Source organism: Penicillium subrubescens (genome assembly GCF_028828155.1).
Source record: "Penicillium subrubescens strain IBT 31985 chromosome Unknown utg000011l_segment0_segment0, whole genome shotgun sequence".
Taxonomy (NCBI): Eukaryota; Fungi; Ascomycota; class Eurotiomycetes; order Eurotiales; family Aspergillaceae; genus Penicillium; species Penicillium subrubescens.
In genome coordinates, this window is record NW_026643161.1 from 2085735 (window position 1) to 2101534 (window position 15800).

At 51.0% G+C, this 15800-nt stretch overlaps 3 protein-coding genes across 3 annotated transcripts; all 3 read left to right on the forward strand.

The window, feature by feature from the left end:
* Positions 1 to 391: 391 nt before the first annotated feature.
* Positions 392 to 2573, forward strand: N7473_013053 (uncharacterized protein; the record flags this gene model as incomplete). The annotated part of the gene is made up of 7 exons (XM_057158992.1): positions 392 to 547; positions 608 to 863; positions 1231 to 1392; positions 1458 to 1464; positions 1526 to 1649; positions 1707 to 2222; positions 2277 to 2573. 7 exons carry the CDS (start codon positions 392 to 394, stop codon positions 2571 to 2573), a joined length of 1518 nt encoding a protein of 505 aa, XP_057002946.1.
* A 4408-nt stretch (positions 2574 to 6981) lies between these two features.
* N7473_013054 (dDENN domain protein) lies at positions 6982 to 10540 on the forward strand (the record flags this gene model as incomplete). The annotated part of the gene is made up of 4 exons (XM_057158993.1): positions 6982 to 7621; positions 7702 to 10017; positions 10076 to 10330; positions 10398 to 10540. 4 exons carry the CDS (start codon positions 6982 to 6984, stop codon positions 10538 to 10540), a joined length of 3354 nt encoding a protein of 1117 aa, XP_057002947.1.
* Positions 10541 to 13447: 2907 nt separating this feature from the next.
* On the forward strand, positions 13448 to 15628 carry N7473_013055 (uncharacterized protein; the record flags this gene model as incomplete). Its single annotated transcript, XM_057158994.1, has 1 exon — positions 13448 to 15628. The coding sequence occupies one exon, from the start codon at positions 13448 to 13450 to the stop codon at positions 15626 to 15628; it is 2181 nt and encodes a 726-aa protein (XP_057002948.1).
* Between the last annotated feature and the right edge of the window lie 172 nt (positions 15629 to 15800).

Consider the following 15800-nt stretch of genomic DNA (forward strand, 5'->3'; position numbering starts at 1 on the left):
GCATAGGTATATCGCCTACCGTAGCCCTCCTTCTGCTATGATAACACTATTTCTAACCGAAGGCCGTCAATATCAAGATAGACATAGTCTAAGTCAATGTTGATGAGCCGGTGTTTCCTCACTAGCCGAGACATGTCTGGGTTTTCGGGCGTTCTCCTGTACATCTTGGCTTTGATATTGACCGCCAGTTCGCTACATTGGTCGATCCCTGCCATGGCCAGCCCTTTGTTTCACACAATATGTGTATGACTAGGTCAATCCCGGTATTTCCATTTGATTCTGATCAGAACCGGTCTGAGTCTATAAATCGACGCAGAGAGTAAACAATTGAAATTTTTTACATATCATTTTTTTTCGTCCTTAGAATCCTAGCTCCTCCCATCTCGACACTATGTCAGACCAACCGACTATCACTGGAAGCTGTCTCTGCCAGCAGATCCGATATGAACTCACCGGAGACCCTCAAATAAGACTTCTCTGTCACTGCGATAATTGTCGCAAAGCCACTGGATCCAGCTTCATGGCGAACGCCGTCTACCAGAAAAACGTATGTTCCGCGCTTTTCAAAGTCACCAATTTCATAGAGCCGAGACTAACTGTTTTACAGCAATTCCGTATCGTCTCAGGAGAAGAGTTGTTGAAGACCTACCAGGATAACAACAACTCGTCGGGAAATGTCTTGTCTCGGGCATTCTGCTCAAACTGCAGCTCTTCCCTGTTTATTACCAACTCGCTGAATAAGGGTATGCTGGTTGTCACTTCGGGCACAATGGATCTGGGGCAAGCAGAGTGGGTGCCTCAGGTTGAGGTTTTTTGCAAGAGTCGGAGGGAGTGGCTTCCGCCTGTGGAGGGGACCACGACGTGTAATGAGGTTGAAATCTTCAGATAAGAATGGGCGGAAGCGATGAATCAAACTATTCAGGGTGCATCTAGTGTCAACATAGAGACTTGCAACGAAAGAAATGGCATTTTGTCTCATCATCCCATACTAGTAAAATTGGTTCATTGAATGGAGAAACCAGGAAAGACCCAGACTATGAAGCAGCTTTACCAGGCTCTCAACTAGTAAGGTTGTGTTTATACATTAAATCCACGACTGTAAGCCTGAGGACTGGCGCAATGACGGATGTTTGCACTGTTTGTCCGAGGGAGCTCCATCGTTGGCACTACCTATCGATGGATCGTTATCGGGCCGCCCGCGCCTATAACTGCCTAGCTCACAGCTCACAGCTCACCAGAATGCCTCGCTGAGAAGACCGCAATGCACGTTAAGACAACAGTACAAGATCTTGAAGTTCAATCAGCCTCCACCCTTCTCAGAGTCTATGGCGCGCCCACGAGCCGCGTCGGGCGCTGATGTCCCAAAGGAACCACATGCTGTTTCCCTGAAAGGTACGCAAATCGCCCGGGGTATGGGATTGGAGTCTGAGGATGCTAACGATCATGATGTGGGATAGTCCTCCGGTATGGCACTTATCTTCGAGGCTACCTGGTTAGTCTTCACTACTTACATGACACATACTAGACTCTCCCGACCGTCCTTGTCTTATCAGTCCCCCCTCCCCGCAGCCACGACCAAGATCTCTCCTAAAGCCTCTTTAAGCTATCCATCCGCCGACTCTGACGATCAATTCATTCTTACGCCGATTGTTAGTTAATGCGATACCCTACACTTGTTGTGCTAGCTGCCTACTAACATTATACAGCTCACCCTCCCTCCAGCATTCGGATCAGTCTACGTCGGCGAAACCTTTGCCTGCACCCTTAGCGCCAACAATGAGATATCCGCAGACGAAACGGGTCGAGTCGTGACCTCCGTGCGCATCGTTGCCGAAATGCAAACCCCTTCCTCGGTCGCAGCCCTCGAACTCGATCCTGCTAGCGACACGGCTCAATCGGGTCTCGACATCGGCGAGTCCCTACAGAAAATCGTACGATATGATCTAAAGGAGGAAGGGAACCATATTCTAGCCGTTAGTGTGAGCTATACCGAGAATCGGATTAGCGAGAGTGCTCAGGCGGCGAGCGGTCGTGTTCGCACGTTCCGAAAGCTATATCAGTTCGTTGCGCAGCCGTGCTTGAGCGTGCGCACCAAGGCGTCGGAATTGCCGCCTTTGGAAGTGGACAATAAATCGCTCGGTCCATACGGAAAGACTCGGTTGCTTCGGTTTGCCTTGGAAGCTCAATTGGAGAATGTGGGCGATGGCGCCGTCGTTATAAAAGTAAGTCAGCACACGAATAGACAAGAAAACACCACCAGCTAATTCCCTCCCTAGCAAACCCGACTCAACCCAAAAGCACCCTTCAAATGCCAATCCCTTAACTCGGATGCAACAACCTCCGACCCCTTTGCAGCAGCAGCACTACCAACCCTTAACCCCCGCGACGTCCTACAAGTCGCCTTCCTTATTGAACAAGAAGAAGGTCGCACAGAAGGCCTCGAAGCCTTACAAAAAGATCTCCGCCACGACGGCCGCGCTACACTAGGCCAGTTATCTATCGAGTGGCGCGGCGCTATGGGTGATAAGGGCTTCCTCACGACCGGTAACCTGATGAGCCGGAAACGCTCTTGAAACATGGTGTGAGGGTCGGCGGGTGCTGGCGCTGGTCGCGTCGTCTACGACATATCCACGGCATATCCTTCCGAGTCTCCAGATGCATATAGCCGCGTTGAGTGCAGGGCACAAGTGCGCTTGGTGTAAGGAGTAGTAATCTCGGTGTGGTTTGGAGATGTGGTGGGTCGTGGAACTGGTATGATGAATTCAAAGTACATAATATGCGATTCTATTTTTTGCATCTTCTATTTGGATATATTCTACGGCGTATGGTGTTGCAATGCATTTGAATACTTCAACATATCCTGTTCCGGCTAGAGTAGACTAGCCTCGCCTACCTGGCAGAAGTACAGTAACCTTTTCCCAGCCTTAGTCTAACAACCCCTGCCACATCCGCAATCTATTTTGCTTATCTGGTAACTACCGAGACACCAATGTCACAACCCTACCAGGATCACTGGCTCCTAGCATGGGGCTCGGCTGGCGGCTTTTGCCATGCAGCTGTGGGCTTCGGGTTTCGATGGGTGTAGTGTGACACTGCAGGTCGTTGGGGGCGCGGGAGTGGATCTCCGGGGCTGGGATAGGCTGGTTTCGTAACTGGTTGAATTCTTTGATGAGGATGTTATACTTGGGTATAGACCTACAGTATTAGTTAGCTGGGAAGCTATGTTAATATCCAAGGACGGGTTGAGAATTGGACCTTGGTCTGAATGCCTAAGTTGGTATGAACAAAATACAGGAATAAATTGTGGGTGTTATTCTCCACATCAAACGGCCTCCTTGATTGTCCACTAGGTAATATATGGCTTCGGCATAGGACATGTATACAGGACATCGGCCCGTGGTAGACGGTCAACGGTGGACATGGAGTACTACTATTCATGGACGAGTCTAGACCCGCGTCACTGTTAACCGGATCCGTGAGCCGAGTCTATCAGTTCCAGACCGATGGTCTGTGAGGAGAGATGGACAGTATTTACTAAATGTACTTTTCTAGTGAGATAAGTGATTGCATACATGCCTGTTCATTAAAGCCTACAGTATCCAATGGTTCTCCATGAATGAAGTTTCTATATGGTGACGCGGTCCCGCTCCATCAGTATATTAGTACCAGTGTCCACAATTAACCAAGTAAAAAGAACAAAATCACTCAAATACCCAATTACCCAATTACTCAGTAGATTAAAACGAATAGATTAAAGAAACTCGATTCCCACCCACCACTTATCCCACATTCACCAACCTCCATTACACTCCATCGCAGCAGTAGTGATGCAGGTTAGGATAACCTTACCATAGCCCATCCTCGACTACATCCAAACAACCACTGAAAAGGACTACCGGTGCACCACCACTGCCACACAGTGGAATACTGTACTGCAGAGAGAGGCTCAGGCATACACGTAAGGCCCCGCTGCAGGCCAGGTTGGAGGTTACACCGTGGCGGGCTGAGGGCGTTATGAGGGAGGGTTATTGGTCCAATCGTAGGGCGTAGCGAGGATGTCCTGCATATAGGAGATGCGGTTGACGGTATCTGGATAAGTAAGGGGGATATACGTAGAGAGAGAGAAGAACGGGTTTAACTGTTGTATTATTCATCTACATATGTAGATTCTGGGTCGTATGTATCGTGGGGCTTGATCGGAATCCGGTTCGAAGGTTGGAGATGCTCGGTCTTCCCGTTAGTACGTAGGATTAGTTTCCACATAGTAGTTGTATGGATGTGCACTCAATGCTTCAGCATAACTAATTTATTTTGCATATTCTCTTCTGTACACATATGTACATTCGAAAGCAGCGTGCGCAACCACAATTATGATTGACCAATTCACACCCCCCATTTCTCCACCGTCAACCGCGTTGGGCATAGATCGACCTGTCCCAGAGGCACAGGCCCTCCACTTTTCGCTCCTGACTCAAGCTCCGACAAGGGTATATTCCTCCTGAAGTGTGCTGTGCGATGAGATAGAATTGACATGTGAGTATTACTGAACAAAGTAGGAGTGTGATGGGATTATAGTTGACTATCGGATCTGTTGGGGGTATGTGGCGTGTTTGGCTCGAGCCAGGTGTTGTGGCTTGAGGCATGACCGATGACTAATCTAGTTACTAGCATATCTTACGCAGCCATTAGATAGTAATTTCATCATCTTTCTGCCTCCATCTTATTCCGTAACACCAAGTTATGATGGTTATAGCAATACTTAAGAGACTGGGTTGGTGGGTTGGTTGTTCGTTATCTAATTACGGCCCGCTTGGGCTTGGGGTTTCGGTTCGGCAGCCGCCGAGCTTTTTCCTTTCTGGTGTGAAACCTGAAAATTTGGGTTACATAGAGCACTGAAGATCGGTGGTTCGGAAGTGAGTTGCCTGATAGCGCGAGATTTTAGAATCAGGAGTGTAAACTCAATGCGAGAGTAGTACATAGTAGATCTGTGTGTTCATTCTATACTCTTATTATATTCAGGAGTTGCGCTATATTCATCTTCTCCTTGATGCTTCCCCAGAGCTGCCTCGGTATTTTGTTTCTAATATTATACCTCTTAGCAGTAACTATGAGCATGAATACCCCGTACTATCTATTAATACCCCGGCTCCTATCCCCCCTAAGTTTCTAAACCATGTTACCATAGCAGCGGATCAGCGACTCGAGCAAACGCCATGTCTCACCATGAAGAAAAGTATAGAACACTGCGATCGTCCCTTGAATTAACAATTCCGCCCCCACGAAACCAAGACGGCGATAACATAACTAATTCATGACAAACCTACTTGGTACAATGTATGTTGGAACTGGGGCAGACACTCTCCAACGAGAGGCTTTTTGCGGGTCGCCCGACGATTGTGGAGGAATTGGTCACTAAACCATGGGACGTAAGCTGAGTCCTCTCCATCGGTGACGGCTTGATAAAAATTGGCTGGATGGATTCTATCGATCAGGCAAGTTGTGAGCCAAGCATGGATGTGCGATGCGCTCCACCAAACCGATCATCGTGCGGTTCGAATCGTTGGTTGTTTTATGGTGCTCGGTGGAGACGTATCGCGGAGGTTTGTACTGCTGGAGAAGACGGGAGGAAATGACTACTACTACTACTACTACAGTACTCCGTACAGTAAGTCTTAAACTTGAGATATCAAAACCCCATTCCACTATAATATATCCAGTCGCTGGTCGGAATAGCAGTCTATAACCAGTTAGGCACTGTCCACCATCCTAAAAGCTGAAACGGCCCTATAGAAATTACTTGGTGACCACTTTGGGGACAGTCAGGGCCTGGATTGTGTCGAAGGTCTCGAAACCGGCCAGTAAGGGTGCATTTGGCTGCAGGTCGGGCCCGTGTCAGATTCTTGTGCATCAATGGGGCTTTTGGGCGCAGGCGCTGAGTGGCGGATAGTCTCGTTCTTGACTGGTCAGTGCACCAAGGGGTTCGAGAGATGAATTGTTCCTGAGTTTGCCATTTGATGGGATTGGGGCTGGACTGGATTGTAGTTTGTTCGAACGCCACTGGGGGGAGAAAGGAGGAGAGAGGTGGATAGGAGATCCGGAGTGGTTCTTCAGGGAGACATACATAAGAAAGTTAAGAGATATAGTTTAGGAAGTGAAACCATAGTTACTTTGTTTGAATATATTATACGGAATAGTTAGGGTAGAAGAATTAATTTCTTAAGAGCCCATCCCGTCCATGAACAAGTGAACAACTAGTAAGTTGGAAGTGGTAAACGCATTACGAGGGCCTACGCAACCATCCGGTCTCCTGTCCAACGCGACGACAAGAAAAAAGCACTGAAGCTGGGGCAAAGCATCAAAAGGAAAGAAAAGAAAAACCTTCTAGAGTCCCACAAAAAATATTCTCGTGATATTTAAACTCTCTCTGTCACTCTGTCTTCGTGTTAGTTATAAAAATGAAAATATAGTTAGTAAACTAAAACATCGCAAAAGGAGAGAACTGGTGGTGTTGCAATACCAATACGATCCCAAGACGGGCATCAAAATTCCCCCCCCCCCCCCAACTGATCTTCACTCCTAAACCCCTCGCCCCTCCCGAATTTCCCCTACTCCTACTCCTCCTCTTCTCTTCGGTCTTGAGTTCTTATTCTTCCAATAGATCTTCCCCTTCTTCTGGATTTATTATTCTCCCCTTCTCATCCTCACTCAACGGTACAATCCCAGATCATTCATAACCAATTCCCCACTCTCCTGGAACCTCTTCCCCGTGCTCGCCAAATTCGCATGCTCCCGCGGTCCCGTCGCTCTGTTCCCCGCCTCGACTCCTGACATCGCCCACACACACCTTCCGCCCCCTAATCGAAAGATTGAATGCGGTTCGAGATCCTGCAATTCATGCGGTGACAAGGGAAAGCAGGGTGGAACAAGTTGAACCAGTCCAGCGTGTGAATTGGTCTATGCGACGGTCGCCACACAATTCCAATGCCTTCAGCCGGCTCTCCAGAGGGCGCTCCCCTGGCCGATTACTTTTGGATTGCGGGTGTGGATGGCACTGAGATTCTGGATACCTTCAAGCGACTGGGTGAGGACTATCGCATCAATGGGGCTGCGTCTCCGGGCCCCGCGCTCTCAGATGCTATTCAAGAAGACGCGGACGCTGAGGAGGAACACCTTCCGGATGGTACTTCCCGCCCCAATTCGACTCTCTATGCCGGATCCAGCACCCGGCGCACCTCTAACCAGCGGCTGTCAACCCTGTCGCGCAGCGATTCTGACCAGCCCAGTGGAGCTGGCAGCAACCGCAGCAGTGTGACAGTCAAAGGCGCTTCCTCTCCGTTACGGGCCTCGGCCATGTTCTCCGAGGACTTTGATTTCGATCAGGCGTTGCTGAAGTTTACTTCGGAGCGAGATACCTTCTTGACTGATTTGAGCTTGAGCGCGGGCGCTATTACTCCGAACACGCGCCCGCGCTCCCGTGTTCGTACGCAAAAGATTGTCTCGGAGGATTCGCCGTCTCAGGGTGGGAATCTGCTCAGATCGAGCATTGGAAGTGTGCGCCGGCATATGTCGTTCCGCGATATGAATAGTATGAAGAGACAGCCATCGACGATTGCGCGACAAGGTGAGTGTAGCATACTCCGAATGAGGTGACAAGATTTGCTATGAGGATCCATCACTAACGGCAGATCTTGCTTCGTACAGCATCCGTACGCACATCTCGACGACTCAGTAACTACAATTCGGTGATTCCAGTGCCGCAGCCCCTCGAAATCTCTCCGACAATGCACCCACTGAAGCGACGCTTCGAGCCCGTTCTGCTCGATCGATACCCCACACGAGGCATGGCCGACGAGATGAAGCAGCGAGGCAACTTTCCGGACTACGTACCCATGTTCGCCTTTCCGAATGATGTCAATATCGTTGCCTCGGATCAGCGGCCGCGGTCGACCTGGCACGGGTTTGCCATGACAACAGACAATGGCTCGAAGTTGCACGCAATTTGTGTGATCATCTGGATTCCGTTGAACCCCAAGGCTGCGGATGAGCTGGAGAAGCGTTGTGAGGAATGGCGGAAAGATAACATGACGGATGAGGAGCGTGAGCTGGCAGCGAGTTTGGGCGAGCGGCTTGCATCAGAGCGGGCGAAGCTGTCCAGGCTTCTGGCACAGCTGCCGAATGTACCCTCCGGGTCTGATTCTCGTGAACAGCTGGAGGATGAGATTAGCGCGGTCGAAGAGAAGATCGGACTCATGACGGATCTGCTGCGCCCGGTGCGACACGCTGCGTCTTCCAAGATCGAGGGTCTTACCGATGGTGACACGGGCTTCTGGATTCCCCGCGCATACGGTATTTTGGGTCGCGAAGCGAATATGACCAGCTTCTGGAAGGAGTGGTTGAAAGCTATTGTCGTGCCAATGACCGAGGGTGGTGTACAGCGTGTCCCATCCAGTTCGCCACGAATGGGGGTCTGGCAACCGCTAGAGCGTTATGTCATGAATCTCTGCACGGAAGCATTCTGCCCAGTCTCATCCAAGACCCAAGTCGAGCTGGCAATCCGCGAATTGCGGCTATTTGCCCGCCAGGAAGCTTCCAACGAACTTCCCGGCTCTCGCAATACGGACCTGTATGCCTTGTTCCGAACGTTATCCGTTCCGAACATCATCATTCTCTTTGAGTATGCGTTGACAGAGTCTCGTATCATTTTCTTGTCCTCCCACACCTCTATGCTCTACCTCGCCACCAGGGCTCTGGTTGACCTGCTCTTCCCGATCCAGTGGACGGGAGTTCTGATTCCCGTTCTTCCCGCTCGTCTAGTCCAGGCAATCGAAGCTCCTTGCCCGTACATCGTGGGTATCGAACGCCGCTATGAAAAGGTGGAGTTGCCCACTGACGACTTTGTTCTGGTGGATCTGGATAACGATATGATCGAGAGTACCCTTCGCCCAACTCCTCTTCCCCGTCATCAGCGCAGGAAGCTTCTTTCGCTCCTGCAGATGGCTGCTCCTCACCACAGCCGGTGCGGGGTCCCAACTGGTCCCCCAGCATATGCAATCGAGACGTACCCATGGGACACCTTCCTGTCAGAAAGCGCAGCCACGTACGCGGCGAAAGCTCCGCCAACTAACCTTGCCAAATACGTTGGCCTCAATTCCAGCGCCTTTGGCTCGACTGCCGTTTCTCCCGGAATCTTCCAGCCTCCGATCTTCAACGCATTCCTCCATGCTCGTAATGAGCAGTCCTCCTCGCGCGGGTATTCCTCCAAGAGCTATGACAGGCCAGGAACTAGTTCCACAGCCAGGGCTAGTGCGTCTCCGCCATCGCCGAGAGAAAGCTCCCCTACTTCTGGCCACTTCCCTCCACCTCCGCCAACACCTTCATCTCGAAATGACTCTGGCATGGCATTGCAAGCGTCGCTGCGCGAGAAGCGATCTGGCCACTTCGATGCCGCATCTCGGAGGAGCTCGTCCTTTGGCATGACGAGACGGCCTAGTGCGCCTTTCCTTGGTCACACCTCCAATCTGTCCGTCACCACACTCAACACGGACTACGGGCCTGGCTCAACCTATGCCCCGTCGGTGTACGCTCAGTCCACTATTGCCGCCTCGACGATTGTCCCAACGGCTGCTGTGCAGCCTATTGATAATGCTGCGGGCACCGCCTGGGTTGAGGGCCACTATTTCCAGACTCAGCCGTGGGACGAGAAGCTAGTATGTGCCATCTGTGACGACCGCGCAGAAGAAGGCATGTACAAATGCTCGCAGTGCAAGTTGACTGTTCACAACCGCTGTGCATCCCAGGTCTGTCTGGTTTGCGAGGCTGCGTTCCACCCTGATCAGATCCGCGCGGCCTTTGTCAGGTGCTTCGCCAGCTTGTTTTATACCTATAAGAAGTTCCTTGTACCGGCTAGCTCTGAGAAGAAGAAATCCGGAATGTACTACCAGTTCAATATGGATGCTTTTATGAAGAGCCTTCCCCATGAGCATGCCGAGTACATTGCTGTCCTGCAACAGACACAAGGTAAGAATCTGCACTCCATCTTGACAGCATGATGAGATCTAACACTCCCAATCTTCAGGTTTCAATGAGTTTATCAGTGAGCGCGAACGAACCAATCCCAAGTCCAAGGACTCAAAGATGGCTCTCTTCGACGAGATCGTCCTGTCCAAGCGCAACCGAGGTCGCAGCTCTATCTTCTCCGGTCGATCCACCACTGATTTCCTGTCCGACACATCCAACCATTTATGGCGGACAGCCAGTGCCACATTCTTCGCCCCAAGCAGCCGTAGCCAACCAAACCTATCCGGTGATTACAGCAGAGTTGTTCAAAAAGGTAAGTTCTGATCCTTATCCCACGCTCTTGGCAGGTCCCCCATCTAACCTTACCTGTCACATCACAGCCCCGGCCAAGCTTGACACGAGTCTCATGAAAGAACCCCGCATGATCCATGGTGCTCCGCGGGTGTCCAAGACGGCAAATACTGCGCGGAGAAAGCCGTTGCCTAAGCTCATGAATGGTCTGGCGATATCTCCTCCGAGTTAATTGGTGTGATTTCTCTAGAGATCGTCCGATTATCATTCCGTCTCTACTGGTGCGGCTGCGTGGGGCTTGATTTGCCTGCGCCTGCATCTGCAGCTGCATCTATGTCCGTTTTTGACATGGCCATCCGATTTCTGAAACACTCAACCCAAGGCATTGGGCTTGTCTTTTTCTTGATGATGGCTATCCTCGCCCGTGTTTGCTTGCTTCAATGGCAATACTGGCAATACTGGCAGTACTTGGATGACGCCCGGTCGTCGTTACCATGAACAGGATGGTTGTGCTTAACACCAGGTCTGGCTGGGTCGTGCGTTGTTTTGTTCCTACGCCGTCTCAGTATTCTAGACCATGTTCACCTTGACTCTCCCTCCCCTCCCCCCCCCCTCTCCTCCTCTTTCTTCGGTGCCTTCCTGACTCGCCTCTCGCATGTCGATCTGCAGCAAGCAGGTCTACTGCAAGAATGTGATATCTGGTGGCATGTTATGGTTTTGGCCCAATTGCGAGCATATCGCCAGATAACCGTGTCATAGACCTTCCACCATTGTCCCGAGAGCAGATCTTTCTCCGAGTGTCTGTGGTCTCGTGTCGCCCTCCCGCTTGGTTTAAGCTTGCGTTGCTATGCAGCATCACGCTATCGAGCCTCGGGATTTCTATCTGGCGATTTGGCAACCTGTTGACGAATCTCCTCATTTCGTTCTACCCTCTTCTCGTACATAGTAATTCCCCCGGCTTGACGCCGTGTGGAGTGAACAAAGCAACCCCCAAAAGCGCAAGACTGACTTGATCTGTCGAAATTTACCCTGATACACCGTTTGATTTATTTCTCTGTCCTGATCTGATCATTTACCTGTTGGCGATTGTTCCAGTTCGTCTTTCTTGTACCTCGTGTCCGTTTTTCTGCTTAAAATACCCCCTTGATTTGGTTGGTATGTTTCTCTCGTTTTTTTTTTCTAGTACTGATCTTTGATCTTTGATCTTATTGGTGTCGGGGTTTGACTTGACTTGCCTCAATGATTTGATTTGATTATCTGATTGAGTATATATTACGGTTGTCATGTAGACTCGTTTCACATGTCATGTCGTGTCATGTCGTCGTCTATCTCGATCTGCTGACATCGTTTGGAGATAATCCTCTTTATTTTTTTCGCCTTAATTATTGGATGGGTGATTGTATGAAAGAACGATGGAAGGAATAGTGGATGGATGGATGGATGCTTCGACGATGTGCTTGATCTTGTGACCCTAATAGAATATGGAACTATAAGACTTCTCTGAAGGTTTCCGCCCCCGCTTGATGTTTACCTGTTATATTATGTAGTCGAAGATGACATAGTCCTACTCCTTGCGTAGGTATCTACCGTAGATACCTTCGGCACTAAAAACCAAGGATACTACCGTGCCCGAGCTTGTAGACTTGATAATTGGCCACCACGCATTCCTTTTCCGAAACCCCCGTATCAATTCTTCCATTCTCCAACCTTAGCCAAGTCTTGCGTGGGATGGATGACGGTAGTAGACGGCATAACTTTTTTACACTTGCCTGTCGTATGTCTGGTCTTGGTGGATAACTTGGTCCGTGGTTATTGGTTATTGGTTCTTGACTAGCCGTGTCTCTTTGGTTAGGGCGGAGATTTTCCCCGTATCAAATCGTGGAAATTGGGTAGGTGACCCTGGCCCTGACCCTGGTGGATGTGTGGGATGAATGAGGCTGTGTGACCTTTTGATGGTACGGTATTATAGAAGGATTGGATTGGGTGGGGGTTAATAGGGTTGTCTATAGGCTATAGAGGGAGTGGTTTGCCAAGAGGGGACTACTTGAAGTATACAAATTGCTTGGAGTTGGATAAATAGTATAGGATGAATTGGATGAGGAGTGAGCTGGATGGGTACTTTCTATTGTTCTTCATCTCTTTTCTTCTTTATTATATTCTTCCTTGATGCAAGAATAACCGGATCAAAATCCCCCTTATTTTCAACCAGTATCAATAAGAATACTTACCCTATAACTAATTAAATAAGTCAATCTCCCCCCCCCCAATCTTCTCTCATATTTCCCCAATATCCGATCCCCACCCAACTCGCCCCCTGATTGGCGGAATATTCCAACCCCGTGTCTTCTTTCCCCCGCGCCCCTCCCCGGAATGGATCCTGTTCGGATTTCCTCCTTCTGCACCTTCATTCGCAGGACTCCTGCCATCAAGTTATTCCACCTCCAATTGCTGCTCCCTTTTGACCAGCTTTCCCTGTCCTGGCCCGGTCAATTAAAAAAAATAATAACCATCTTCAATCACCAACTCTCACGGTCTCACCACCTGCGCTATAGCCGCCATCCCCCGTATTAAACTCTATCCGACCACTGCGACATTCCCCAATCCCCGTCGGGTTGTTTCTCTGGTCGCTTTCTTCCTGTGCGCAACTGCATTTTATCCGGTTAAACCCGTCTGGAAAGAGAAAGTACAGTAGTCGGGTCGCTGACTGCCACTCTCGCTTTCTGGCTCTCTCGTTCTCGCCTCCTCGGTCAAACGCCGGTCTATGCCGTTGCGGATACTACTTGCTTCTTGCCGTGGACGAGCCGGACGCTGATATTACAATTTTTCCATCACACACCACTCTCTTTCTCTTCCTTTTCTCTCTTCTCTCTTTCTCTTTCCTCTCTCTTCCCCCCCCCCTTTTCCTTCTTGAACTTGTCTTATCTCTGGCAAATTTATCCGACTGCATTTGAACTCGACCTTGTTCTCGTCTCTTCTTTGCGTGGCCGGGGCCCTTTCGTGTGACAGTTGAGACGGGTGAACGGTGACCGAGATCCGCGATCTAAAGATTTAGGAACTCTGCGAACACCTGGCCGGGTTTAATTCAAGCAACTATCATATCTTGCCCAAGTATGAAACTGTCTAGATCTGCTATGCGACCATGATGCCAACTGCCCTTCAGCCCATGGCCACGCCGCTCCTTGACGAGACTGCCACCGTTTCCACGGCCCTGAAGAACCCCGGTCTTCATATGGCTTCGACGAATAATCCTCCTACCTCTGCATCTACCTCCTCGGCCGGTTCAGCCTTGAATATCGCCGCAATTGTCTCGAATAATGCGCGTGCCGTCTCGTCCCCGCAGAATCATGTCGCTCCGTCTGTCGTACCTCCGCCGGAAACCCCGTCTGGAACAATAGTCATTGTGTTTGGCGCGGGCATGGAAAGCATTGTACACATGGTCGCGGAGGTGCTTGGAAAACCATGGACTACGGAAACTTCGCTTGCGACGCTGGCTAGAGCTACGGATGTGGTCGTCGCTGGAGTGCTGGCGCATGATCTGGATCGGAGTCTGGAGGGATGCGACAGGTCGTCGATTATCCTGATTAACACGCATTGCGTGGAGGATGGATCGGCCCCCGAGGATGCAATTACTGAGGCTTGCGATTACGAGTTCTTGTACTCGCGCAGTCCGTTTTTGCGCCGTGATTTGACGCGCTTTTTGTCGCTGATCCTCGGTCAGACGAGGCCACATGAAGACCTGCGCACCAAGAGGCGGACGAATTTCATTTCGACTACTTTCCCCGACGTTCATGCCGCGCTGCCCAATCTGGATATTTTGTCGGTGGGATCGGATGCGGTTGAAATCCGTGTGGACTTGCTGGTCGAGCCTACGGCGGATGGAACTGCAGCAGGCTCGGTACCGAGTTTGAAGTACGTGGGCCAGCAATTGATGATACTCCGGCAACATACCGAATTGCCTATTATATTCACGGCAAGATGTACCAAGGAGAATGGAAAATTCCCCATGGACGATCCCATGCTGTTCTACAAGTACTTGCGACGGGCGATCCAATGGGGTGTTGAATATGTCGACGTGGAACTGTGGCTGCCCGAAGAGATTCGCCGGCGGTTATCAGAAGTCAAGGGTCATAGTATCATCATGTCTGCGTTCCACGATTTCTCCGGGACGTGGAAGTGGACGGCTCCCGAGGCGCAGCGTGTTTTTGCCGAGAGCGCCAAGTACGGTGACATTGTCAAGATGATTGCGATGGTCTCGACGATCGAGGAGAACTATGAACTGGAATACTTCCGCTCTACCATCAAAAGCCGGGGACCAGGCCCTCTCCTCTCCGCCGTCAACATGGGCCAAATGGGTCAACTGTCGCGTGCCTTGAACACCGTCTTCTCGCCAATCACCCACCCTCTCCTCCCCATGATCGCCGCACCAGGCCAATTGACCGCAGCCGAGATTAACGAGGCCCTGCACATCATGGGCCAACTGCCGAAACGCGATCTCTACGTTATCGGCTCGTTCCGCGCCACCCCCCACTCCATGTTCATGGAAAAGTGTCTCAACGAGCTCGGCCTCCCACACACCTTCACCTCCATCGACCGCGGGCCCAAGGGCTCCATGGAGTCCGTCCTCACCCAGCCACAATTCGGCGGTGCGTGCCTCAACCCACCTATCCCCAGCTCCACCACCTACATACCCGCCATCAGCGACGCAGCCCGCGCCATCGGCCTCGTCGACACCATCGCCCTCGCTGCACCAGCCGAATCCGGCAGCGCGCGGTTCATCGGCGAAAACGCCGCGTGGAAGGGTATCCGCGCCACACTCACGCGCGAGTACGTACCCTCCGCGTACCGCGGCCGCGCTGCAATCATCCTCGCCGGGTCCGAGAGCGACGCTTCAGCTGCGATCTTTGCCCTGCGCTCTCTAGGCGTGGGCTCGATCTACACGGTCGGCTTTAAGGCTAGTGGACCCCTTGCTGCGGGCTTGGAACCGTTTACCTCTATTCAGTCGGTCAAATTGGTCGAGCAGCCCTTTGTTATTGTCTCGGCGTTGCCGCCGGAGAAATCCCTGCTTGTGCAGCCGTTGTTGCGGCATTATCGGACTAATGGTCGTTCGTCGCCGCCTTCTACGAGGGGGAAGGTTTATTTAGATTTGACTAGTGGGCCCAGGAAGGGTGATCCGCTTGGTGTGGCTAGTAGTGCCGGTTGGACGGCGTATGGGAGTGAGGATGTTAGTGCTTGGACGACCGTGGAGACGTTAAGGTTGTTAGTTGGACAGAATGTGCCGTTTGATTTTGTGAGGATGGCGTCTGGACGGCCGTTGTTCTAGGATCTAGTGGCTGTCTGTCTCCCTAGCATGTCGTCTCTCGTATCAAGTTTGGACCTTTCGGTGGATTGTATGTCTGTATGTGCTTGTGCTTGTGCATGTCCTTGCGCTACGCTTGGCCCGGACGATGCAATAGATCTGAAGATGCTCGTCGAGGGTTCTGGGATTGGAGTTT